At 56.5% G+C, this 26,550-nt stretch overlaps 1 protein-coding gene across 4 annotated transcripts in view; it reads right to left on the bottom strand.

Annotated features, from left to right (window-relative positions):
- Positions 1–26,550, bottom strand: part of KLHL29 (kelch like family member 29) — a 278,870-nt gene that overhangs the window by 17,706 nt on the left and 234,614 nt on the right. For 3 of the 4 annotated variants that reach the window (XM_053667055.1, XM_037143412.2, XM_053667054.1), the window contains one exon: positions 1,592–1,730. The exons of the other annotated variant lie outside the window; for it this stretch is intronic. In XM_053667055.1, coding sequence (XP_053523030.1) covers positions 1,592–1,730 — 139 coding nt within the window. The remainder of the gene's footprint in view (positions 1–1,591; positions 1,731–26,550) is intronic. 4 annotated transcript variants of the gene reach the window in all.

Genomic DNA, 26,550 nt, shown 5'->3' with positions numbered 1-26,550 from the left:
GAACATTCCAGGCAACCCATCCCTTGCCTGGAATGTTCTTCATGCTTCTTTTCAGCCTAAGAAGCCTTCACTGCTTTGGCTTCCCACCCAGTGGTGTCCTCTGTCTCTGTTGTGTGTGGGAGTTTGGCTTCACATGTCCGGTCTCTGAAGACCGTCACGGGCTCCTGTGCTCCTCGCCCCCGTCCTTCTAGCCCTGGGCTGGGCCACTGCTCCGTACCAACCTGCCCCTGCAGCCTGCCCCTGCGTGGTGTCCAGCTGGCCTGGAGCGGGGACCAGGGCCCTAGGTTGCCACATCTGCAATTCGGCAGCCAGGCGCCACCACCGCCAGTTCCAGAATTCTCCGAGAGTGGACGCAGAAACACCTCTGTTGGCCTGAAGAGGCCGCCGGGCGCGCCCCTCCACCCCAGAGCTCACGCCCCTGACCCCTGGGCTCGGACAGAGAGAACCTAAGCGGTGGGCGTGGGAGGCCCCGGCTGCCCACGAGGCCGGAAGCCCGCCCCTTCCTGCCCGGCCGGGGCCAGCGCGGCGGGGCCGGGCTCTGCGTGCCGGGCAGCTCCGCTCTAAGTGAAAGGACAGGGCGGAGTGGGAAGGAGGCGCCAGCCAGTGTGCCGTCCTGAAACAAAACACAGCCACTCTGGGGTTAGTCGGCAAGTCCAAACACAGCACTGGGGAGCGGGCGGAGGTCCTGTCCTCCCACGCGGAGCGCTGTCCCGGCTCAGCGTCCGCCCGGAGAGGCTGCAAGGCAAAGTGAGCAGCGGCGTTAATCTGCGGACGGTGAGAGAAGTAGGAGGGTGGCCCTGGGCTGGCCCCGCGGCTGCGCTCCCTCACTAAGGAGCTGCAGGGTGGTCCCTGACTCTTTGCGAGGGTATGAAGCAGACAAATTAAAAAAATCAACGTAATGGAAAAAAAAGATGCTCATGCACCATTAAGACTCATTCCGGTAGAACTAGCCGGGACGAGGGCGGGCGGGGCGGACGCCGAGAGAGACCGTGTTTAGGACACAGCTGGTCTGGGCTCGGACAGCGGACAGCGCGGGCCTCGGCTCAGGGCGCGGGTCCGGACGCGTGCAGCGGGGGCGAGGCTTCGGCTACGCGGCTCTCCCCGACTCGGGCTGCGCAAAAGCGTCCCCTTGGGCTCTTCCTGCCCTTCGGCAGGGGCTGGTGTGGTCGACGTGCTCTCCTGGCATTAAGTTCACTATCGACATCGGGGACGGTGGTGCCGGGCACCCCGTGCTGGCCCAGTGGCGGCATGTGCGGCGGTCCCTCAACGTGGAGTCTACAGGCCTCCTAATCTCAGGCAGGGCTTGTGAGCCACCGAGGACGCAGGCTCCTCAGGGCCGGGCAGGCGGGGGTTTGTCTACTGCGGGCGGAGGCCCCTGGTGACCAGCAGCGCTGTGTGGGGCGGGCGGGGACAGTGGCCTGCTCCGAGGCTGCGTGTGAGCGGGGCTGGGGGCGGGGGAGGGGCAGAGATGGCTACTGGCTCTGTGACAGGGAGTCACACTCCAGGAACCTGCAAGAGAGGGGAGGAGAGAAGCGACACAAAAGCGTCCTACAAAGGAACAGACCCGACCACAGCTGGAAGGAAGGCAAACCTTTGAATCAGGTCCTTGAAATACAAGCTGCAGGAAGCTAGAACATTTTGGTGGACTTCAAACTCTCTGCCTTCAACAACAATTTTCAGGTCTGTAAAGGCTTTCGCTCTGCGCTGCTGGTTCAACTCCTTCAACATTTCTGCAGAACAGAGAAGACAGACAGGGCCAGGTTCCCATTAAGAGGTTTTTTTTTTTTAAATTAAAAAAAATTTTTTTTTCAAGAAGTAGAGAAATAGGAAAACACTTGATACTTTCTTGGCAAGACTGGCTCAACACCGACACTCAAAGGAAGTCACAAACATAGTGTGTCAACAAGCGGCAACTGGGAGGGGCACAGGACCGAAGGAACCACAACTTTCAAAAGCAAAAAAACAAAAACAAAACAAAAACAAAAACCCAACTGAAACCAAACAAAAAACTAAACCAAACAAAACCCATACAAAACAAACAGGATAAAAATCCAACCCAGAAATTGAAAGGTCCGGGGAGAAGAGTCCCATAGTGACAATTGGAAACACAGAGAGTACGTTATCACAGACGACTAAAACTGCTATATCACTACGGAACGAGTTCTCCAAATGCCAATGAGGGCTGATGTGTTTGAGACCGAGTAAAGCATGGCATTGTGATGCAAGATGGGCTGGATATGGTTCGAAGGAATAAACACCAGAAAACCTGCAAAAACAGCGTCTCTTCTGTTAGACACTCGCAGCCAAGGCTGGGAGAGCTGCCTGGGGAGGGGTCCCTCGAAAGGAAGGGTGGAGTGGGGACCTGGGGAGCACCTCCTTCCAGTTTAGACTTTGGGGCTGCTGGAGGAAGTTCGCCAGGAGCAGGGAGCAGCTGCGGTACCTCCTCCCACATCTGGGCTCATTCAGGACTCCTGCCCTCGCTTGGGGCTTCAGCCCCGGGTGGCGAGGCTCATGGCCCCAGCAGGCCCTGGGCAGTGGCCTCTGGGCCTTCCCACCCGTCTGCACACCTACCTTTGCCGGTGTTGTGGCCGCCTGCGGCTGGCACAGAGAATGCCCCAGGCCCATGGGCTCCGAGCCTGGGGATGACAGAAGCTTCTCCCAGGCCCATGGCCAGGCTCAGACGGGGAAAGGAGGAGAGCCTGACCACTACGGTGCTTAGTTTATATAAACTCTTCCATTTGCAAAAGTTAGGGCCTTTGGAGGACACTGCGCCCTCAAGCCTCGCCTGCCTGCCCCTGGACAGAGCCTGCCCTTAGCATTGCTGGGGGCTGGACAGCAAAGGCCCAGATCTGGGGGCTAGAATGACCTGGACTGTTGTGAGGTGGGTTATGTCATTTGGCAGGTGAATGGGAGAGGGTGGTCTATAAAACTGAGCCCTGCCTGCTAAGTCCCCCAGGGTTATCCCAGCCCTCCAGGTCCACGTTGTTCCCTGGCAGGTGTCCTGGAACTGCCCTCCTGTGTGCCCTGCCCCAGCCTGACTTGTCACCTCTGTCCACACGGGCTGTGCTGGTGTTAGCTCCTGTTAACATGCCCTGATGAGCCCAGCACTGCTTCCGATGCCTGGATGCCCTGGGAGAGGCCCCTATGCTCCCTGAGCCTCTATTTGTACATCTGTGAAGTGGGCACATGGGCTCCTGCTTTGATCCTGGGGCTGGTGTACATCAGATGCTCAGGAACAGGCGGGGCCCATGGGCTCTGTGGCCAGGCAGGCCCGACTCTGCCGAAGACCATGGGAACCAGTGAGGGGGCGTCCTGGAGCACACTCAGATGGGGGGCCTGGGGTGAGCGGGCAATAGCAAATCACTGGCCCCCACAGTCCCCACATGGGGCCACACTGGAGTGGCAGTGGGTCTGTGGGGTTGGGGGGCTGCTGGCACAGTCCCTGAGAGGCTGCCCGCAGGTGTGCTCAGACCTGCGTGGAGGGCATGGGGGTGCCGGCGGGGCACGTGCAGGGGAGTGGAGGCCTGTGGAGGGGTGGGGCTGTGAGGGTTGGGCCGGCAGGGTTGGATCTCAAGAACATTTCGAGGGGACTCACACTTTACCCTCTGGGCACAGCGAGTGACAGAGTTAGATCTGGGTGTCAGACAAGTCAGTCTGGCAGCCACGTTGGAGGCAGGACAGGAGGCAGGACCCTGGGAGAGTCTGGGCTCCGCCTCCGTCAGCTGCCAAAGCCTGGGAAGGTTAGTCCGTGTCTCCGTGGGGGCGGCCCTGGCACTAGCATGAGCCTAAGGAGCACGTGATAGGCTCACTGTTACTGTTGGTGGTAGTGGTGGCTCCACCATCCAAGAGAGAAGTGACAAAGGCCTGAGCTCTGACAGTCACCGAAGGACACAGAAAGGTGGGTGTGTGGTCTGTGGGTGCACGCCACAGCCCTCAGTGCTGGAGGGGACATGGAGGAGGGAGGCATGAGGGCCACGTCCAGGTTTCTGGAGGGACATCGGGAAGAGGGGGGTGATGAGGTTAGTGTTGGGGTCAGGGTTAGGGCCTGTGAAACTCGGGGTTGGAGGGAGGCACGCGGTGGGTGCAGGAGGCAGCGGTCGGGGCACGGCAGCGGGCCCTGCCGCAGGAGCTCGGGGCCTGGGAGTGGAGAGGCTGCGCGTTCCGGGAGAGCCTGCAGGGCCAGGTGGGGTTAAGGCTGCACTGCTGTGCTCACACACCGGCTCTCCAAACAGCCACCAGCAAAATTCATTCCCGAACCGTGAGCCAGGTGGGTGATGTCACCTTCTGAGTGAAGCAGTGTGGGGCAGGGAAAGAGGTCTGGGCGGGAATTCCAAAGACCCAGATGCTGGTTCTCATTCCAGTTTTGCCACTAATTGGCTATGTGGCCCTGGGCACATTGCCCCAGCTTTTGGGGCCTCAGTTCCCTCCAGCACCAAGGACATCTGCTCCGCTGCCCCCTGGTCGCCATGCTGCCACGAGTGGCGGAGCTGGCTTTTGTGCCTGAATAAACTGTGCTCAGGGAGCCAGGAGAGCACAGTGGCGCCCACGCTGCCACTGCCCCTGGGCCCAGAGCATTCCAGGCGTTTGGGGACATTGTACTTCTGAACCAAGGTCCCAGTGATGATGACACCCTCAGCCCCAGGCCCAGCAGCAGCGCCTCCTCCCAGGGATTCCAGGAGGATCGGGGAGGGGCTCGGAGATCCAGGTCCCTGGAACTGCGGGCACTGTCTGCTCCCACTCTGAGGAAACCTGGGCTTAACAGCTGGGCAGGATTACTTGGTTTCAGGAGAATGTTTCAGTTTACAAAAGTGCTCACAGGGGATTCCCTCTCACAGCAGGGTCCCAAGCACATTCAGAGTATTGATCAGTGGGTGTGTGCTTACTGCCACCAGCTGAGGGCTGGGTGGAGAGGAAGCGGCATTTTGGCAGACCATGACCGTGACCCAGGATCCGTGGGAGGGAGCCGCCATCAGCTCAGGGCATCAGCTGCCCTCCTGCCTACCCCCTGCCTCGGCAAAGGGCAACCCTTAATGTCAGAGGGCTGGTCTGCAGACGGGGGGCGGGGCCCGACCTGCACTGGGTCATCAGAGTGGACTTCAGCAGCTCCCCAGCACCCTGGGGAATTTGGCCGCCTCAGGCTTGTGGAGGAAGCGGGGCCTGGAGACCTGCTGGGCCTCCGGGGCCTCCACAGGGCTGGGCTCCTCCCCCACCCATGGGAGAGAAGCCTTGGCCACAGGGCCCCTCTCTGTTGACTGGCATTCTGGTCTCTGAGTGGTCTCTCCCAAGTGGCCGTCCCTCTTGGGCCTGTGAAGCCCCAGGACACCCTTGCTTGCCCACACAAGTGCAGCCCTCTGCCCTTGGGCTTACCCTCCATAGAGACCCTCCCCGCCCGGTTGACATCAGGGCATAATGCACAGGCAGAGCTCCTCCCTAGGTCGACTGCTTGGCTCCTCCCCTGCCCCTCCCACACCCGGTTCACTCTCTTCTGGCCCGTTCCTGCCAGCGTCTGGTCTGGTCCGGTCCCACCATCCTCTTTCATCTGGGTCATTGTGGCCGCCTCGAAGTATGTCCCCTTGTTTCTGGCCTGTCCCCCTCCAAGCCACCTCTACACAGCGACCTGGCCATCAGCCCCTACTTAAATAAACCCTTCTAGGCTGAGCAGGGAAACAAAGCCCCCTCTTTCCTGCCACACCCGGGTCCTTCACTCCAGGGCTGGCCTCACTCCACAGAAGCCTCACCTGGGCAGGCCCACTCCCAGCCTCCACTCGTCTCTCTGCCCCTCTGCCCAGATCTTTCTGCCTCCCTCCTTCTTCTGGCTAATTACCATTTTTTCTTCAACAACAGTTAAGGTATTGTTAAGCCCCCCTGTCCTCTGCTCTAGCCCCCTGGGCTTACCTTTGGAGCATACTATGTGCTGAATAATTTATCTGCCTGCTGCACTTCACAGTGTTTTATTTACAATTTTATCTTCAATACTTAGCACAGGGCCTGGCATGTATACAGTGTACATGGTTGATTGCAACGACTCTTTGCAGCCCCTCCCACCAAGGGGTGGAGTTCGTCTCCCCCCCCCTTTGAATTTTGACTGGCCCTGTGACTTGCTTTGGACCCTAGAATACAGTCAAAGGGGCAGCGTGTGAGTGGGAGCCACAGATTCAGGAGGCTTGGCTGGCTTTTGCTCCTCTCAGGACCCCTGCCACCACCACTACCACCTGAGCAAGCCTGGGCTGGTCTGTGGGAGGCTGAGAGACCTCGTGGAGCAGAGATGAGGCATCCCGGGTGAGTGCTTTCCTCAGCCAGACCCGTCCCCAGTATCAGCTGAGCCCGACCCACACTGCAGACGGGAACCACAGCCTAAAATTTGGGCGGTGGCTGCTGTGAGCCGCTGGGTCGCAGAGCTGTTCCGCTGCACGGCCGGAGCCGGCTGGCACAGAAAACACGAATACACGCGGACCCCGGCATTCAGAGGGCGGTCTCCGGGTCGGTCTCTCCTCCGCTCGTTCCGGTGGAAGGTAATTACTATCATTATTTTTAACCGTGGTCCATTTTACCTTCTCAACTGCCTTCACGTGGGCAGTTCAGGCGTGGTGAGCACATTTCCACAGTCCAGCAGTCAGTTTCCAGAAGCATTTTTATCTTGCAAAACCGAAGCTCTGTACCCACTAAACGGCACCCCCATCACCGCCCCCTCCTTCTGCCATTCTGTTTTCTTTTTCTCTGAGCCCAGTGGCTGCAGGCTCTGGCCGTGTCTGCAGAATCACATGGTACTTGTCTTTCTGTAACTGGCTGCCTTCCCTGAGCATGACGTCCTCACGCCTCGCCCACGTCGTAGGGTCCGTCACAATTTCCTCCCTTTTAAAGGCTGAATATTATTCCATTGTAGGTGTGTAACACGTTCTCTTTATCCGCTCCTCTGTTGATGGACACCTGGGGTGCTTCCACATTTGGCTAATTCTCAACATCCCATTATGGACATCTCTGGATCCCCGATCTCTGGATCAAACCCCATTGTGAGGGGTTAGGGTAAACCAGCTCTAGGATCCTGGCAGCCAGTGGCCTTGTAGAACACGGGGATATGGGGGAGGGTGGTCTGGGGCTGGGCACTCGGTTTAGAGGTGAGGGGGCCACAAACAGAACCGAGACTGCAGATGAAGTTGCAGCCAAACGTCTGCATATTTTTCACCAAACGATACGCGTTATTTGTCAGAGACTAATGGGCTCTTTCCAGCCGGGCTAGAGGGGCTGTCGGGGACGGTAATAGAGAGGAAGCGGCGTCGGATGCGGAAAGGCAGGGGTTTCGGTGGCTTTGCGGCTGGGAAGCCCATTACATCAGGGCCCTGAGAAAGGGTGTGTGGCCAGATAATTTTTCCCAGAGCTCAAGTAAGAGCCCAGCCAGGTGACAAATGCTCCTAATTCCCATTGATATTTATGACACACCTTTGATAGAAGACCTGCAAAAATTATAAACTCAGAGCAGTTGTGAAATATACTGAGAAAGCCCTACAGAGACCATGTCACGCTTGCCCGGGGGATAACTCATCCGGAAGCACAGGAGCTTGATGAGTGCACTCTGTGGGGACAGAAGGTGGCTTCACACAGAGCCTCCTGCTGGGGCTCCTCAGCCGGGACACCGCAGGGCAGGGAGCACGAGAGCAGACTGGCCTCCGAGCTGAATGCTTCCTCCTCCTCCTCCCCCAGCTGATGGGATCGTACGCATCCCCCCTTCTCCTTTGCTGCCCCGGAATCAGAACCAACCTTGAGGGCCAGCTAGACTCCAGCTTCCAGGGAAGATGGACACAGATGATCTGTGGACCATACATCCAGCCTGGGTCAGAAGGGAGGGCCCCCTACTGGGAAGTCACACCAGCCCCCAGAGTTCAGGGTGGGCTGGGGACCAGATGCAGACATGTTCTTAGTGGTAAGAATAACTTCCCTAAAAGATGACCCAACAGAACAATCTGACGTGTTATAGCTGAGTGCAGCTGGATGGAAATAATGCCGCATTCGAGCCCTCTCTAGCTTCGGGAGACACCAGTGTTGGTAACAATGGGGGTGACCCTGCAATTTGTATGTCAGTCTGTGGCTCTAAATCGTCACTAAATTAACTGTCTAGGTCCTTCCTGGGAAGGGGTTGACCTAGTCTGTGCACCTCCAGTGGCTTCGAAAAGCCCCAAATGGTCCTCCCAGGAAAGACTGACCACCTTGGTGAAGCCTGAATCCCGGGGGCAACTCTGCAGAATAGGAGCCTCCACATGCGGTGGCCAGAGGGAGATTCGCCAAACACAAGCAGATAACCGGTCACCTTCATTGACAGCTCTTGCCGTGTGTCACAGCAGAGTAGGAGTCAGAAAGAATGGTCTTTTGTGTGGAAAGAATGAAGGAGAGCAAGGGACAGATTGTGAGGACCCCAGCACCAGCTTGAGAAAGCTGGCCAGAGGGTGGTCACTGCAGAGGTGGGGGCAGACCCTTGGCTGATCGGGGGAGGCAAACCCAGAGGCTGCTGTTGGAGGGAAGTGCCCTGGTTGGGTTGACACTAGCAGCTGCTAGTCCTTCCTGCCCTCAGTAAAGAAGCTGCTGCCTGGCTCCTCCCCCTGCTTAGAGGAATGCAGGTCAAGGGGATGCAGGTGCCTCCACAGAGTATATTATGCAGCTTCTGCCTGCAGCATATTAGAGATATTGCCTCTTTCCATTGGAGGGTGGGCCCTTGGAAAGTGGTGGGTGGTTCTTGGCTGGAGGGAATAGAGCCAAGAAGCCAGGACAGAGTTGGGGGAGACGCACGCACGCGCGCACACACACACACACACACACACACACACACACACCATGGAGCACAAGACCCTAGTTCAGCACCTTGGAGAGCTCCATGTGCCCAGGGGACAGGGCAGAAAGCCAGGAGGGCTCTAGAGAGGTTGGGGCCCCTGAATAAAGCTGAGGGGTGGACATCCCCTCCCCGAGGCAGACTCTGAGATCCCGAGTTCTGGGAACTACAGGCCACTTGTGTCTATTTGGCCCATTTGTTTGTTCACTAAACAGGAGTTTGTCTCCTTTGGGCTGGGCACTGGGTGGGTTCCTGGGGACCCACATGAATGGAGGTGTTCGTAGAGCTGGGGAGCTCACGGTTTCATGGGGGACACACTAACTGTGATGCTGAGTGAGAAGAGTGTACTGGGCAGGCCCTGTGCAGGGGGTGTGGGAAGGGACGGCCTCCTTGCTCTGCAGAGCACAGGGAAGTCCACAGGGACACACAGGGCCACAGGAGCACTCAGAGATAAGCAGGAGCTCACCAGGAGGGCTGGGGGGAGAGGTGTGAATGACGGGGACATGTGTGTGTGTGTTGGAGTGTGTGGCATGTGTGAGCACTAATGTATGCTGTGCCTGTGGGCACGTATGTAACCATGTGCACAAGCACCTGTGAGTGTTCGATTGGGTGGTGTGTGCGTGTGCACAGCAGGGAGAGGGGCCCCAGAGAAAGGCAGGGCCATGTCAGACTGTGACAGAAATGCGCCTGCAGGCGGTTTTCTCCCACAGGAGACTGGGGGCCACTGGTGGGTTTCGAGGGACAGAGGGAGAGCCAGCTTCGTCCCTTCCACGCCAAGGGGCCGCTCAGAATCTACCCTAGAATCTCTCTCTTGTACTTCTCCCCCGCTCTCGCACACCGTCAGGCACCCCCTTTTCTCCATTGCCCTCTACTAGTCCACCCCATTCTGGTGCCCCTTCCCCAGATCTCCCAGGCACACGGTCAACCAGCCAAGCCCACGTGCCAGGTGTCTGCATGGGGCAAGGCACTGTGCTGACAGCTGGGGAGGGGAGCAGGCTGCACAGGAGGGGGGCATAGATGAGCACTGAAGTCAATCGTTCTAAAGGATTTGTAAGAATTAGTGAACCGGAGCTGGGAGTATGATCAGCTCAGTTACCCAGGTAAAGAGGGAAGTGAAACGGGACCCCAGGTGCCCGGGCTAATGGCAGCTCGGAGCGCCTCAAAGCCCGTTGCAGGCAAGCACCCCTGCCACGAGGGTGGCGTGAGGGGGCAGGAGGGGCGACCCTGAGAGCCTGCATGTGGGCTGGAAAGGGAGGACGGGGACCCCTCTCTGTCCCACCTGTGCCCCCGACAGTCTCTCAGGAGGGGATTCTCTTCTTGGCTGTCAGCCCCTGGGTCTCTGTCTGTGCCACCGGTACTGCCATTCTGGAAGGCCCAGGCATCATTATAGATTTTTATACAGCAAATGGTCTTTAACCATCATGCAAGTAATTGCCACCACTATTCTAGGAAGGTTAGAAAGTCCTGATAGGCAAAAAGAGGACGATGGGGGCTGTGCCCTCCAGGTGATCGGGAGCCACCTGCCAGGTCAGAGGTCTGCCTTAGAGGGTCATCCAGGAGCCCAGGTGTCCCACCCAGGGAGCAACCAGGGCCACCAGGAAAGAGCCAGGCCCTGGGCCTGCCAAGGTGGGCCCACTGTCTCCACACCCTCAGCTACCGCCACCGTGTCCTGCACACCAGCCTGTGAAGGGGGCACCCAGGCTCAGTCCCAGGGGGTCCCTGGAAAAGTCAACAAGTAGGCTGTCCTGACACCCTCCCTTCCTGCCCCCTTCGACTCCACCTCCTGCCTTCCAGCTCTGGCCTCTCCCCTGCCAATCCCTCCCTGCTCCATGTGTCATCTGTGCTGGCTGAATTCTGTCTCGGTGAGACTGAGCTCTGGTGGGGTAGAGATGCCACCATTCTCTCCATGTGTTTCCAGAGCCTGGAGCAGCCTCTGGTACCCACAGGAGGGCTCCCAGGGTGGCCCCCAGGTGCTGGGCTCAGAGCAGCGACAATGCGTCTGAGACCCTGATGCAAGGACGGGCAGGCCTGTCTGGGCACACCAGCCGTGGTCCGTGACCTCCTGGGTGGATTTTCTGGACACAGGACTTGTATAGCTTCTGGCCCCATGGGACACACGGATGAGTGATGGAAGGAATGAATGAGTAGTTGCTGGATTGGAGAAGGTGTCTGGGAATAGGAGGCGATGAGCTGGATCTCAGTCGATGGGATCTGAGCAGAAAGCCTTAGAGAAAGGTCACAGAGACCCAGCAGGGGTGCTGGGAAGGACCAGCAGCTGCAGGGCCTGGGGCAGCGGTGGGAGGATGGGTGCAGCCGTGGCAGCCACCAGGGAGAGTGGGATGCTGCAGAGGGGACCCTGGGAATGCTGGGAAATAACCAGACCTGGGGATGCTGGGCGTGACCAGGCCTCCTGTGTCCTGCCTGGCAGCACCACTGGGGAGGGACAGAGCCTGCAGGCCCTAGTGCTTGGCTCTCTCATCCTGGAGAGAGGAATGCAGAGGGAGGGGAAGGGTAGGCAGCCTCATTCTGGGACACATGTGTTCCCTTTGTAGGGACACACTTCCCAGGCCCCTGGGCAGTGATGGGGTCATCAGCCTGGAAGTCAGGTGGAAGGAGAAAGGACAGAATTCAGCCAGAACAGAACCTGGGCCCTGCCCTCCTCGAGTGCTCAGTGCTCTGAGGAGCTGATGATTGGAGGCCTCCGTGGAGTTCACAATGATGCGGGTGGCAGGGCTGGAAGGAGCAGCCAGTTCTGTCTGCACGGATGATGCTATACAGCAATGGTGACAAGGAAGGGGCGTGGCGACCTTTGACCAAGAGCCCTTTCTGTGTGTTGTGGCCCTGGCACTTCCCACACCTCAGGGGACTTAAGCTTTGAGTGCCTTGTACGTACAGAGCAGGGGAGGCAAGGTGCAAGGTGCCCAGCCCGACGTGGAGGCCAAGCTGGGCTACCTGGCAGGGGCCTGCCCTGTCTACGGCATCGATTCTCAGCCTTGGTTTATGCATCAGACTCAGGTGGAAGCTTCAAAAACAAAACAAAACAAAACAAAACAAAACAGAACAGAACAAGAAACCCTGCTGTCTGGACCCCACCCTCAGAGTTTATGATTCAATAATATGGGGGTGACCAAGACACCAGCATTTCTAAAAGCTCCCCAGAAAATTTTAAAACACAACAAAGTTTGAGAACCTCTGGTCTCATGTCATTTCATCTTTTTGTTCTTAGTCCCAAAGTGTCCAGATCTGGGCTCTGAGCTCAAAGAAATTTACTGAAAAAATAAAATTAAGGAACAACAGCTCGAGGTGCCAGCAATTTATGCAAATGGATGCAAATAAATACACACTTCCGTACATATGTTTATGCAAATATTCTTGTAGTCCTTGCAAATCACTCACCCGCCTGCAAGCAGCTGCCTGCGATTTCTTGGTGAGAACCCTGGGCAGGGTGCCCGGGTTAACGACAGGTGGTATCACGACCTCTCAGAACAGACGTCTCTATTAGCAAAGCATCCCAGAAGTCCCCCAGGGAACAGTTCCTGGAGCCCAGCTCTGGGCCCTCAGACTCGCTCAGACCCTGGGTGCACTCAGGGCCCCAGTCCAGGGAGGGGTGGGGTGGGCACTCCAAGGCCAGCAGGGATGTGGACAGAGAGCACAGGCCTGGCAACCACGAGAGGGCAGGTCTGATTGCCAAGTGCCAGACTGCCTGTCACTCTGTGCCCGCCTGGGTGGGCTGGCGCGTGGCTGGGCCTTCAGTCCCAGTCGGACAGGGTGCCCCATGTGTGCTGCCTGCCGGGTCCGATCCTACAGCCCATTCACAGAAACTCAGTGGGAGACACTGGACTTGAGAAGAAAACTTTCCCAGTCAAGATGAGCGACTGCCCCTGCCCCGCTGTGTGCACATCTCCCCGGGGACGCTGGTGTGGCGTCCTCACTAGTTTGCAGTCCCTTCCCCCAGGGTCTGTCCAACAGGCTTGGCTGCTGGAACTCCGGGACACCCTGGCTTTATTCCTTGGGAATGCGTGGGTTCTACAGCACAGAGACCCCTGGCCCCCCCCCCCCCCAGAAGGCCTGAGAGAACCGAAACCTCCCTGCCCCCTTCCTGCATGCTCAGTGCTCACCAGGGTGTGCTCTCCAAGCTGAGGGCCTCCCCCAGGGGCTGCCTGGGGTGCAGGGAGTCCTCCAAGCATGGCTGGCGTGTGACTCTGAAGCTCCACCTGAGAACTGGGCCCTGGCGCCCTAGCTCAGCCTTCCCTGGACAGCCCTGAGAAGGGTACATGCCAATTCTTATTGCTCCTCATCACTGCTTCCAGGAGGTGGCGGCCTTAACTATTTGGGAGGCTTGGCAGAGAGTTTCACAAGGGTAGAGTTCTGTTTGTCAGGCACAGCGGGCACTACCTTTTTGTTGGCTGATGGAATAAGTGTTTTCTCCACAACAACCATGCCTCGCTGTCTTCCCCAGCTGTCCACGTGACTTCGCACATCATTTGGGGCAGGGGGGCATGGTTTTCCCCACGAGGGCGCTCACCTCTGTGAGGTTGGCTGCAGACAGAGCCCCTTCCCATGGACCCAGGGCACAGCCCATGTCAGGACAAGCCAGAAGTCAGTTCAGGTGTGACTCATGTCTCCACAAACACCTGAGGCAGTGACCTCTTTATCACGCACAAGAATCTGAGCCCCTGGTGACGAGCCACCCGTCCAAGCCTGAGAGTGCCCTGGATTCCAGTCTGATGGAGAGAGTTCCATCTGCCGTGTTGGGAGACAGAACTTGGTCTCACTGCCCTCAAAGGTCCCTCTTCGTTGTGGCTGGTTTAGCTTTTCAAGAGGAACCGGGCTCCCACACCCAGAAAGTTCTCTGCCGGAGTCCCAGCTGGCTCCGGCTCTGCTACCAGCCTCCCCACAGCGCCACCCAGGCCGTGGGGAGCTCTGCCTCCCTGCTGCCGGTGTCACTCTTGCGGGCTTGAACCAAGCTTTTAAAGGGCAATTCTGTTCTTTAATTACTTCAGGCTGACCCTTCACCTCTTCAGCTTTTCTGGGCTGTTTAGGAGATTCCCTATGGCTCCAGTCACTCAGCAGCTGGCTGTGTGATAAAGGACGAGGGAGATAAAGGCATCTCCTTTGGAGGGGGATGGGAGTACCAGCCCCAGAGCCTCCATGGCTGGTTGGCTGCTGGTCTGGCAATGAGCCTGGGGTCTGTTTCACAGCAGATTGTCATCTTGAGTGATCTTGTATGCTGACGCCCAGGCAGACCTGCCATGGGCTTTTCCAGAGCTTCCCTCACTCACTAGAAACCAGCTGAAATGGCGAGAGGAAGAGAGAGGGCCCTCGGGGTTAATATCACCACCAGTGGTCAGCTGGATCCACCACGCTGAGCCTGTTGGGAAACCTCATCCCCTTCTCCCGGCCCTGGGTATAGATTTATTATGAGACCAACTGCCGCAGGACCCAGGATGGGATACCCGGAATCTAGAGTCCAGAACCAGTCCAGAGCCCAGAAACAACTTAAAGACCAGAAAAAGCTCAGGATTTGGATCTAGAGCCCAGAACTTGAAAGTTAGGACCTTAAAGCCCCAGCCTCACCCTGACACAGAGGCTGGATTCCCAATTCAGAAACCTGGAGCTCTGGCCCCTGGGTCGACTCTGGAAAACCCTCTCTCGGCCGAGTGCGACAAAAAGTTCCTTTGCTGCCTGCAGCCCCTGACTGGCACCTGCCAGTGTGTGGAGTATTAATTATGGTCAGAGCTTTTCAACATGCAATAAAAAGCCCTTTAAACTGATCGGAGGGGAGGTGATTAATTCTATTAAGTGGCATTATGGATCTTTCTATCTGTTGCTTTCATAAACATAGTTGTAGGCAGAATGTTTTATTGTGGGCATAAAAATGTCTCACATTACAATGCATAAGCACATATTGATGTTATATTTCTTTCCCGCGCTGCGCGCCCCAGTTCCCAACCACTCCGAAAAGAAACTACATGTCTTAATAATTTATGCTGCAAGTTTTAACCAGGATTATCAATGGCAGCGTTTGAGCTTTCTCTTTTAGCAACACAATAGATCATAGTAAAAATGCACCGACAAGCGATGTGTCCGTTTGATTTTTTCCACCTGAATCAGCAGCCCAAACCCCAGACACAGCAGTTTAAGGCAAGCAGCGCACTGAAGAATTTAAGTCTAAGCATTTAATCTGTTCTTTCCATAAATTTCTGCTGCTTGTGCTTTATAATGATTCTACCAGAGGAAGTTTATTTATATCGCAGATTTCCAGCATCAGCACATTGAGAACACAACAGCCATCTCTCCGTCAATAGCTCACAGCCATGTATAATATCATTCCGGAAATCAAAAGCCCATTTGAAGAAAAGAAGGCTCAGATTAAAGTCACTTTAAGACATCAATAACTTGGAACTGGCTGAAGAGAAGTTATAAATATCCAGCCTGCGCATATGCAAATAAGCGCTGGCAGACGCGTCGCGGCTCAGCCCAGGAACCTCCCTCAGCCCCTCCCTCCCCGCCGCACGTGTGTCTCCAGGAGGGGGCGGGCTCTAACGTCACTGGGGGCGGGGCCTCTCCTTGGCTTTAAGACTGGTTGCTAGTGGGAACGGAAGCAGCCCCAAAGCTAGATTGCTTACCACGTGTCAGGTGCTGGGCCTAGGGGCTCTTTAAGGACCTCTGACGCCCTCGGCCTCCTTTCAGACTACATACCAGGCACCTATGCCCCGTAGCCCCTTCCCCATTGCCCTTGGCTGGAGGTGAGGGTGTGTTGGGGAGAGAAGGACGAAGCATCTGCACTTTGGAAAGACCCTGTTGCGTCCTGCCATCCTCTCTGAGATCCACTGAGGGCATTCTCTCCCTTAATCCTCAAGGCAGCCCCGTGGCTGATGGTCCCCATTTCGCAGATGCGGAAAATGAGGCTCAGAGAAAGTAAGGTTCCTGGCCGCAGGGTGGCAGAAACAAGATTTCAGTCAAGCTGTGTTTAATTCAAAGCCTCGCTTTTTAAAATAGTTTTAATTTGCTGTGTCTCGTTGCTTCCTGCTTGCGATAGCTGCCCTCCTCAGGGTAGCACACCCAGGGGCCGGGGAGCACCAGAAATGGGCCATGATGCAGACCGAGATGGGGGGTGTCGGGCCTGGCCTCTACAGCTGGCTCTGGAGGCAAGCTGGGGCGCTGGCTGGTAAGGCTGGCTGGGTGGGATCCCTGGGAGAAGCCTGAGGCTGAGCGGATGGAGCCAGCTGAGGGTTTTGGACTTGAGGTGAGTGAAGGGACTTTAGGTCTTGGGGAAGGGGGGAGCAGGGTGCACCCTTTGGGACGGTATGAGACCCAAGGTGGGGCTGGTGACCTCAACGGCCATAGGCTGGAAGCTGCACTACCCAGGTCACCCCTGGAACTTGCCAAGGTTATGTGGCCAAAGCCCCTGAGATCACTCCCCCCTCAGGAGACAGACACTTGCTCACTGCCCAGGAGCAGGATGTGGTCCTGAACAGGGCAAGGATTCATCAAAAAGCGAGGGGCCTGTGGCACATGGACAATAATAAGACAAAAAGGTTAAGCTCTACAAGTGTCTGGACAAGAGAAAAGTGACAACGAGCAAGACAACTGAATTAAGTTATATAAAATCATAGACGTTGGTGACCGAAAGAAGACAGCTGTCTCCAGGGTGACTTTGGTCTAAAGACACCCTAACTCTGGGGCTGCCTCTGTGTCCTCCAGGCTGTCCCATTTCCCTGGATTCCCACCATCTCTACTCCATACCCATGGCCATGGGATTGACACTCAAGTGCTGTGGACAGAATGGATCGCTTTTGGCTACAGCTGTTCATTCATACATTCAGCACATTTATTGAGCACCTACTATGTTGTGGGCATTGGAGACACAGCAATGAACAAAACAGACCAAAGCCCTGCCCTCGTGGAATACGGATTCTAGAGGATGTCTGGTGACCTCTCTGTCAGCTCCTTGTCAAGGGCAGGGGAGGCTTAGCTGGCTCAAGAGGGCTGGGCGGCCAGTCACACAGAGAGGCGTCCACTCTCTTGCATTTGGCTGCAATTGGTCCCTGAGCTCACAGCAAATGGCTTTTCGGAGCATCAAGTCTCATGAAGAGACTCATCATCTCTCTGCCCTGCTCCCTAACTCACAGGGGGTGCTGATCTTTTTTAAGTCCTTCGCAGGATCAGGTTCAGTGGGATGGGAGGACCTTTACTCCGAGGTGGATAAGACCACACCCTTCCAGACAAACAGCTGAGTCCTGGGGTAGGGTTTACATACCCAAGTTCCTCCGCCCTCTGCCCGGTGCCAGGGGGGCTCTGAGACAAGCCCAGCTGAGCAGGGCAGAGCGCCGGCCCTCTGATGACTGCAGTGGGGGGGCTGTGTGTCCCTGTGTGGGCAGCTGCACCTGTGCGGGGCCTGGTTTGCAGTGGGCGCCTCCTCTGGGGGGGCCTCTGGGGTGTGTGGAATTTTCAGACTGAGGACTTCTCCCTCTCACTGACTGACTGGGGCGGAGGCTGGCTGGACCGACCCAGCTCTCGCTCCAGGCCCTGACGCTACCTGTCCACAGGGGAGGAGCTGGATTCCCGGGGGGCTGGAGCCTCATGGGTTGGGGCCTGGGGAGACGGTTACCTGAGTCCCTTTCCCCTTTCTGCCTGTGAGAACCAGCTCTTGTTGGGATGGAACGTTCCACCTTCCTGGAACTCTCTGTTCTTCCCGGAGCCCTCTGACAGGCTCGTACATACTCTCTTCCCTGTAATTCTTCAGGAGGGCCCTCTGGTTTCTGCTTGGTAGCTGCAGGGGACCTGGGGACCGTGGCTAGGGACCCTGATGGGTAAACACAGGAAAGGGACTTCATGTGTCTGAACTGAGGCTTTCTTGCCTGGGAAATGGAGGTTAAAAGTACCCACCACAGAGGCCGGTTGTGAGAATGAAATGTGGGGATACAGGTAACAGGCTTAGAGGAACGCCTGAGGGCAACACGCTCCATGGGTCCCTCACAGGCCACTCAAACTGCACATTGCACACCTCCAGGGGGCGCCACTCACCCCACAGCCATCACAGATTTCTTTAGTTATTGTGACAATTTTCTGGTAGGTGGCAGGCAAGGGTCTTGAGAAAAGGGTCTATTTTAAAATTTCACATCAAGTTACTGAATTGGCTGTGGTGGGCATGTTCTAAAGCCATTCACAACCAAGTGGGGGAGACAAGTGAAGACAGACCATCAATATTCTGAGATGTAGGAGTGATGTCTGTGCGTGGGCCGGGGTGGGCAGAGGAGAGGATCCTATCTTCCTGCTCTCCACTGTTTCTGGCTGAGGCTAGTGCCTCAGAGTTCTGGCCTGAAAGCCAGGATTGGGGGGTGGGGGGGTGGGGTGGGAGGGATTCCAGAAACCCTGGCCTCACTGGGCAGCCTGGGGCTGAGGACAGCCTTGCTCCCAGGCCCCCACTTGGCCTGTCCAGACTTTGCTGCTACGGGCAAGGCCACGAGGCTGCAGCATCAGCTCTGAGACGCCCAAGTCCCTTTCCTCTGCCTCAGAATGTGAATGTTGAGTTCTCTCTCCCCTGCACATTCAATTCTGCGGGGGGAAAGGCAGGCGAACACAAAATAAATAACCAGAAGACCTCTGCGCGCCAGGCTGCACGGTGATTCCTGACTGGCTCGTAATTCACCTCCCACGTCCACAAGGAGGCTGGCCCACGGTGCCCGGGGCAGCCCTCCTCCCCTACGCGTCCAGGGTGCTCAGCCCAGGGAAAACAGAGCCCCCGGCTTCTGTCAGCGAAGGGAACACGGTGCCCTGTGCTGGGTACACACAGGGGGCTTTCATGGGGAGCCCAGGAGCCCCAGTGTGACGACTGGCCTGCCCTGCCTCTGCTGGTCCAGCCCAATCAGCAACCGGTGGAGGCCAGACCCTGACACCCCCAGACTCAGCAACCTGTGCAGACAGGGACAGCTTTCCCGCTCTGGTGACCAGGGGCTGGGGGTGATTTCTGAAAGGGAGGGGCCTTCCTCGCAGACCCCTGAAATGCAGCCTGGGGTTAGAATAGGCTCTGGTGGCGCAGGCTGCGGGGCCCTGGCTGACAGACACCTCACCCCTGTGCTGGCCTTTGAGCAGGGTGAGCAGGGTAGGGGAGGCAGGGTGAGGGGGCCAGGTGCGGGGGGCCGGAGAGGGAGGCTGTCGGTTGGTCTGCACACCTCCCCAGGGCTCCTTCCACCTCCAGGTCTGAGGATCCCTGAGGGCCCCTGGCAGGCTGCCGAGAGGCTGGAAAAGTAATGCATGTGTAATCCCACCGCTTCCCTGCCTGCCAGAGCCTTGGGAGCCTGGAAGGCTCCAGAAGCACAACACCCAGGAGACCCAGCAGCTCAGCGAGGCTGATCCAGTGAGAGTGGGGGCCGACCGCTCCTCCGGAGGTCAGCCCTCCGTGCTCTGGGGGAGCCCCCGGCCCAGGGGAGATGTTAGCCCAGCCTGCAGCTCTGTCCGTTAGGCCTCCGGGAGTCCCGACCTCCCTGCCAGAGAGGGCCAGCGGATTTTTCCCTGCTTTGCTGAGATCCTTCAAAGATATCAACACATGGTTAATCTTCCTTCTGTTCAGAAATGCAGAGTAATTTGCCCGAATGGGGATTTCTGCATATTTATACTAATGTCTGTGTTTAAAGCTTATGAGACAGGGAATTGCTAAGAGATGTCCATTAGCAACATATACAGACTGCAATTATTTCTTTATGGTGTGTGGTTTGACTGCAGAATATTTTATTTCCAAGGAAGTAGCGGGCTTTGCCTACTGCGTTTTCTTATGTGCCCCCCCAAATCAATAAGAACAGAAAAAGAATGAAAAGAGACAAGAAAAAAAGGACTCTGACCTTTTAGGATCTGGGAGCCTTGAATACCATGCACCAGGAGCTGCCTCATCCTCGGAATGTGAACTCGTGCCCCCAAGTGGGGGGAACCCAGTGCATTGAAGATTGTGGGGGGAAACCTGTGAACGTTCCCCAGGATGGAGGCAAAGCCTCAATTCATTCACCCCAAGATGAGCCGGCTGGTCAGGGACAGGCAGGAAAGGAAACGGGGTATCCTCAGAGGACCCCATATCTGACCTCCAGCTCCCCTCTCCACATTTCCACCCCAGGAGAGAAGCTAAGAAGAAAAGCAGGTTTTGATCTGAAACAAGATAAGCCTCAAGCCTAGAGGTTCACAGACCAAGGCTTTCTGGAATCTGCTCGGATTCTTTTTAAAATGGAAGCTAGAACTTTTGGTGATTATGCGGTGGAGAGTGTGGATATAGGGCTATAATGCAGAACACCTGACACTTACATAAGGTTACTAATCAATGCTACCTTAACTAAAAAAAACAACCCAACAAAAACCCCTTTCCTGAGGGAGAGGGGCGAGGGCAGGTCCCCTTCAGCACTAACGAGCAGAAGTAGGCAGTGTGAAGACAGCCCGGAAGAGGCGTCGGGGAGGGTGCCCAGCGGGGGAAATTCCTCCCCCACCCCTACAGTCTCACCGGGAGCTCCCCTCAGCTTCACCTCCAGGCCCGCCCAGCTTCTCCCTGCTCCCCTGTGACTTGCATCTCAAGGCTGCAGACCTCAAGGCAGGCACCTCCCAGCGGGCCCCCCCACAGATCGGAGAACCCTGTTGCTCTGGAAGAATGTCTCTGTCATCAGCCACCAACTGAAAGAAACTCACTGAGCCTGCCATGGTCCCCGAGATGCTGAACTGTCCTCAAGGGCTTTTCAGATAAGAAAGGCCGGACGAGCCGGGTGGAGGAACGCAAATGGGCACCTGACTTTGTGCAAGAGATACGTGCCATGTGGCGCTGCCATTTTCCAGTCCTTCTCCTGGGGACCCCAACGCCTCTGGGCCCTTCCCCTTTGCCTGCCCTCACCTCCCTTGTGAGAGCCAGTGGCCAGCCGGTCCTCTGCACAGCCGGAGCACCTGGGCAGCGCCATTCAGCCACAGCGTACCTCCTTCCCCTCCAGCGCCCACCTTCCTGGCCACCAAAAAACACTTTCATCTCCCCTGCGACTCCCCTCAGCTGGAGGCCCCGTTCTCCTCCGGCCTCAGAATAGTTCCCTGGAGTCGGTGCTGACTTCTCACTGCCTTCCTGCACAGAAATCTTTTCCAAGAGGCGCCGGGGTCCAGAAGAGAGACAGATGGTCCAGCTCTTTTTATAACAGGGCCAGTCTTTGGAAGTGAAGAGCTATAAACACACGTTTTGCCTTCAGCAGATGCACTGTGGGCACAACAAGTAGCATTTTGTGCACCTCGGCAACTGTGAGAGGGTTAACTGGGGAGGGGGCTGGAACCGGGCAGATGGTCGGTGAGCATTCAGGGGGCCGTGGGACCATGGCGTGGCGTCCCCATTCAGCCTGCAGCCAGACCTTGTGTCTCTGCTGGTTCCAGGTCCACGCTTCCTGCAAACTGTGTCTGCTCACCTTGCCCGGGCCTGGGGACCACCCCGCACCAGGCCCACCTGTGCAGCGGCCATTTCTGAAGGGCTGGCGGTCTAGCTGTATTCCTGTGCGCCCCTCCCGACTCATCCTGAGGTCAGGTTGAAGGCTGCAAGCTGGGGGGGATTCTCTTCAAGAGATCCGTGGTTCGGTTTTACCACTTTCTCCCTTGAGCTCTTCATCACCTGGGGGCCCTCGAAAAGGACAAGAATGGCTGGCCAGATGTGACATCTGTTGAGCTGTGTTAGATGCTGGTGGGAAGCTAGTTCCCAGAGCTTTGCCCTGGTGGCCCCGGGTCCATCGTTGGCAGAGACGGGAGACATCAATAACTACTTCTAAATGGATGCGCTTCTGTCTGGTAGATTTCAAGAATTTCATTCACTTACAAGGGCGGGAGTTCAATGAATAGACCTCATTAACTCCAGCGATGTCTCATCTTTTCACCAATTTGGCTCTTTTGCAGGATGACTGGCTCCACTGACTTTATTGCATCGGCAATACTTGGTATAAGGTGTGGGAAATGCAGCAGCAAGACAGAATCTCCAGGACCACCTGACTCCCAAGCTCCATAGCTTGTGGTGACCAGTGCCCTCTGTGCAGCTTCCTCAAAGGGCCCAACGTCCCTCCTGGACTTACTTTGGGAATTCAGTCCACCCATCTACCCACCCATCCCACGACCTTTGGAGGAGAGGAAAGAACTCAAGAATCACCAATTTATATAGAGAAGTGCTAGGCATACGAGTCTGGAAGACACAGACAGCGTCGTGGGGCTTGCGCATCACTGGCCCAGACTTAGCCCGTGGACGGCACAGGTTGAGACGGGGAAGCTTCGAGGCTGGCCCTCCCGCTCTGTGGCTTCTACCTGGGCAAGCGTCGTACCTAAGCCTCGGTGCTCTGTCTATGAATCTGCCTCGCTGGGCTGCTGCGGGGATTACATAAGTGCGTAGTGAATGTATAATGAATGTAAAACGCCCGCTCCATCCCCTTCCAGAAGGCACGGCTGCATCTGCCAGCATGGCCCACCAGCGCGCCTGGAACGCGGTCCCGACCTACAGCCCGAGATTGCCCCGCCGGCCGGCCTCCGGGTGCTGCGTGGCACCCTCACTGCAATGGTCCTGGGGGCCACCACATGCCCGGGTCTCTGTTCTCTGGGACGAAGGACGCTAAACGAGAAATCTCGGAGTCACTGTCCACACGAAAAAAAACCAAACAAACCCAAAAAGCTTTGCCTCATAAAACCGTCATTTGGTCTAAGAAGGTAATGAATGTCTCCACAAAAAAGAGACTGAAAATATGGGAATTACTTTTGGATCAGTTAGAATTTCTGAAACCTGCCTGTTCAAATGTCCAATAGACCGGGAGCCTTCTGCACCAGCACGGGGAGGTTCCTTAACTGTTCTGCTCATGGTTGGGATGGAGAGAAGGCGTCCTGGCTCTGCTGACCGGGCCGCTGTTTGATTCTCAAAGGTGCCGTGGGTTCTGGTGGACCAGCACAGCTGACTGCTAAAGGTATTCCTGTTCCCAGGAAGGAGCTGGGCTCTTTAAATGGGCCTCAACTTACTGAAATAACCACACCGTAAGGGCAGTTTCTGAAAACCACAGATTAAAAAACCAAACCAATAAAGAGTCCCCAGTATCCATAGAGACCCTGGGGGCAGGGCTCGGCCCAGCACTAAACAGGCATCTTTGAGAGAAGCCCCCATCCAGGGGAGGGACAGAGTGAGGTCCTCGGGTCCGAGTGAGTTTGTCCTGGTCGTGTCTGCCTCTCTGGTCTGGACAGTGTCTCCTCCCAGTCACACCACACGGGCAGGGCTGTGACTAAGTGTGTGTGTGCCTCGTCCATACTCTTCCTCTGCGGGCAGCTGGCCGGCCCATGGCCCTGCGGGATGTGCTGTCCTGAGCACTGCACGCCAGGGCAAGACCTGGAGAGGCCCGTGTTCAGGCCCAGAGCCTCCGGGGAGACGCCAGGCCTGTCGGGTCTGTGGACACGGAGGCTGCTTCCCGGATGAAGAGCTCTCAGCAGCCCGTGGAGGGATCAGAGGCCCCGAGGGAGTGGGGGTGGGTTCTCAGGGCGCTTTCCAGAGGCAGTTTCTAGGGGTAACGTGATATCTTGGGGATGCCTCTGAACCTCAGTTTCCCCACCTGGACAAGGAACACGGGTCTCTAAATGACCTTTAAGGTAATATTCACTGTAGTGGCATTCACTACCGTGGCGGGGGAGGGATGGGAGTGGGGGGAAGGAGAGGGAGGGGTTGTTGTTTGGGGGTCAATTCACACTAACAGAGGCGGGGAGAGGGATTGATTGGCGGGTAGGGAGGCTGGGCTGAGATGTACTAACTCAGAGACTTAAAAAGAAATATCTGTGGAAAGGTGGGCTCGCTGTGAGGGCCAAACCTAAGGGGCAAGAAGGTGCAGGAGGAAAGGGGGCTCCATAAAAAGGAGTGACCGATAATCTCGATCCTGATGAGAAAGAGGGGGGAAGACCCCCGAGGAACTCAGGTAGCAGACGGCAGGACTTTGGTGAGATATTTTTTTTCTTTTCTCTTAATTCAAAAGGTGGAGTATGTGTGTTCCTGTGTGTTTTACACAAATAAGTCGTGATCCTTACAGCAAAGTCAGAAAAGTGCAGTGTGGCACTCAGGACCAAGGAGGTGACAGTCCCCCTCCCCTATCCTGTCACCCGGTGTGTCCCTTTCAGGGGCACTTTGACAGGCTGAATGAAGCATGACCAGGGAGGACCCCAGTAGGATAAAGGATGAGCATCTGAGGCCGCCGGAGATATTTAGTCTGTAGCAAAGGAGATTCTGCCACCATCATAAATCTGAAGGGCTGTCATGTAGAACAGGGACCGGCTTTTCCCGGGGTGGCCCCAGAGAGCAGGACTATGGATGTTACAGGAAGACAGCTCTTGACCTTGGGACAGGATAGACCATCCAGCAATCGATGGCTCCTGCTTAGTGCCCAGCAATGGAGGACAGATTCCTGCCTCCGCCAGATAGTTTCTGAGCTCCCTCCCAGCTTGAAGGTGTCGTAGGAGTAAAGAGTTAACCCCGTACACGGATGATTCTGATGAGGGGAAAATACAGTCGGTGCTCAGTTAACAGGAGCAGGGCGAGCAGCGTGTGGGTGAGCTGCGGTAAAAATGAGAAGAGTGCACTTACGAAAAGTGCACAAGTAACTATAAACCACTGAAAAGACCCATGGCCGAGTCACACATCAGTGGCAACCACACAGGACCCGTGTGTGCCGTGCGAGGGGCCACCCTGTCCATCTGTCATCTGGACCGCACTGTGTCCCCCTCGGTTTCCCACACTGAAGCCTTAACCCCGAGGGCCTGTAGAGGTGGGGCCTTTAAGAGGTTGTTAAAGGTAAACGAGGCCGTAAGGGCGCATCGTGGTTCACTGGGGCTGGTGTCCTTGTCAGCAGAGGAGACGCCAGGAAGCCCTGTGGGGACACACTGAGAAGACGGCCATCTGCAAGGCAAGGGGACAGGCTGCACCAGAAACCAACCCTGATGGCACCCCGGCCTTGGACTTCCAGCTTCCAGAACTGGGAGAAAGAAAATGTCTGCTGACGGCGCCCCCAGTCCGCGCGCGGTGCTCTGTCACGGCAGCCCCGGCCCGGCACAGCCCGTGGTGCTGGCCCCACAGACGAGGGGGAAGGACTAACGTGCCTTCGCCTGGGATGCGTGCAGCCCAGGAGCTGAGGCAGTGGTGACATGGAGAGGCCACTGGGAAGAGGCCAGCCGGCCAAACCAGACCATCGCGGCGCTGAGCCTGGCCACCCACAGCGGCGCCAGGACAGCGGGAAGCCGAGGAGGGCGTTTTCTTGGGGAGGCACTGAAAACCCTTGGACTTCCCTCTCAGGTATGTGTTCTCAAGGAAAAGAGGATCACACTAAGAAAACAGGCAACTGGCAACTCTTTCGGACGAGATCCGGCGAGTTCAGGGTGGTATGGCCGTAGACTGGCAACTCTTTCAATAGATAACAACCTTTGGGCCACGTTTTTCCTTCAGGCAATTTACACAATGTTTTGTACTCATAACCTACTATGCCGGTGTTATTTTCGCTTTTTATATGTCTAGAATAGTGAGTATGCTCCTGAATGCAATGTAATTTCAACCAAATCGTTTCTCATGAAGCCAGGGCTGTGCCACGTTTTCTGGGGGTTTGCCGGCTGGTCTGGGGGACGGGGGGCTCCCGCCCCCACCGGCACCTGCAGCCTCGGGGCCTCACTGTTGCCCGGTTCGCTGCCTCTGGAAACTCATTCCCACATACTGAATGATTTCACTTACACGTGGAATCTAAAAAGCCCAACATGAATGAACAAACCACAGCCAAAACAGAGGGGAGACGGGTGAGGGGCCTGGGCGAGAAAGGCAAAGGGAGGTAAGACGCACGGACTTCCAGTTACACAATAAATGAGCCTCAGAGATGGAGTCCACAGCACAGGGAATATAGTCCGTAACGTTGTGACAACTCTTCACGGTGACAGTTATGAGACTCAGCGTGTAATCACCCCTGAAGGGGGCACAGGTCAGATCACTAGGGTGCACACCTGAAACAAATACACTACTGTGTGCCAACTATACCTTAATAAAAAAAACTGAACACCCCCCAACCCCCAAAACCCACTCCCAGACTCAAGACTGGAAAAGCCCTGGGGGGCCGACCAACAGGGCATGACTCCCGAAGCAAAGCTCACGCGAGCTAGGTTGTTCGAACGGCAATTAGGCATCAGGAAACTTGCCCATTAACCTCTGTCCCAAAAGTGGGAGAAAGGGCTACAAAGACTTTCTGAACCCTGGGTGTGTCCCAGTCAGGGGTTAGTGTGCCCCGTGATTCTTAACCAGATCGGAGCCCCTGAAGACCCAGGGGGTCTTCCCCGTGCAGGACCAGAATGGCCTTCGGGGCTGGGAAGATGGACACTGGCCCAAGAGCACTCATTCCTGATGGCCGAGGACTCAGAGAATGGAATTCTCGGGGCCGTAAGTGCAAATCAGGACCTGAACCTCAAAGCAGGACAGGCCCCTGAGCCGTCTGAGCAGAGAGAGGCATATGTGTGTTTGCAACTCTGTGATAGACGGATCTGTTCAGAAATCATTATTCTGTGCCCCTGGCGCTTATCCCAAGCACTCTTCCTTCAGACTGGGCATTTGTAGAACTATCTGCCCTCCGCTTGCCTCCTCTCCATCATTCTAACTACTTTGAAAGGCCCCTCCCCACTGACCTCTCTTCTCCTGCCCTTGCAGCGCTTGTTGCTGGCGCCCTCTGGCTTCCCCAAGTGGAGTGCAGGCT

Source organism: Artibeus jamaicensis, unplaced genomic scaffold (assembly GCF_021234435.1).
Source record: "Artibeus jamaicensis isolate MK-2021 breed Jamaican fruit bat unplaced genomic scaffold, CSHL_Jam_final contig_465, whole genome shotgun sequence".
NCBI classification, from domain to species: domain Eukaryota; kingdom Metazoa; phylum Chordata; class Mammalia; order Chiroptera; family Phyllostomidae; genus Artibeus; species Artibeus jamaicensis.
Note: the sequence above shows the minus strand (reverse complement) of the source record. Positions and strands in the feature narration are given on the sequence as shown.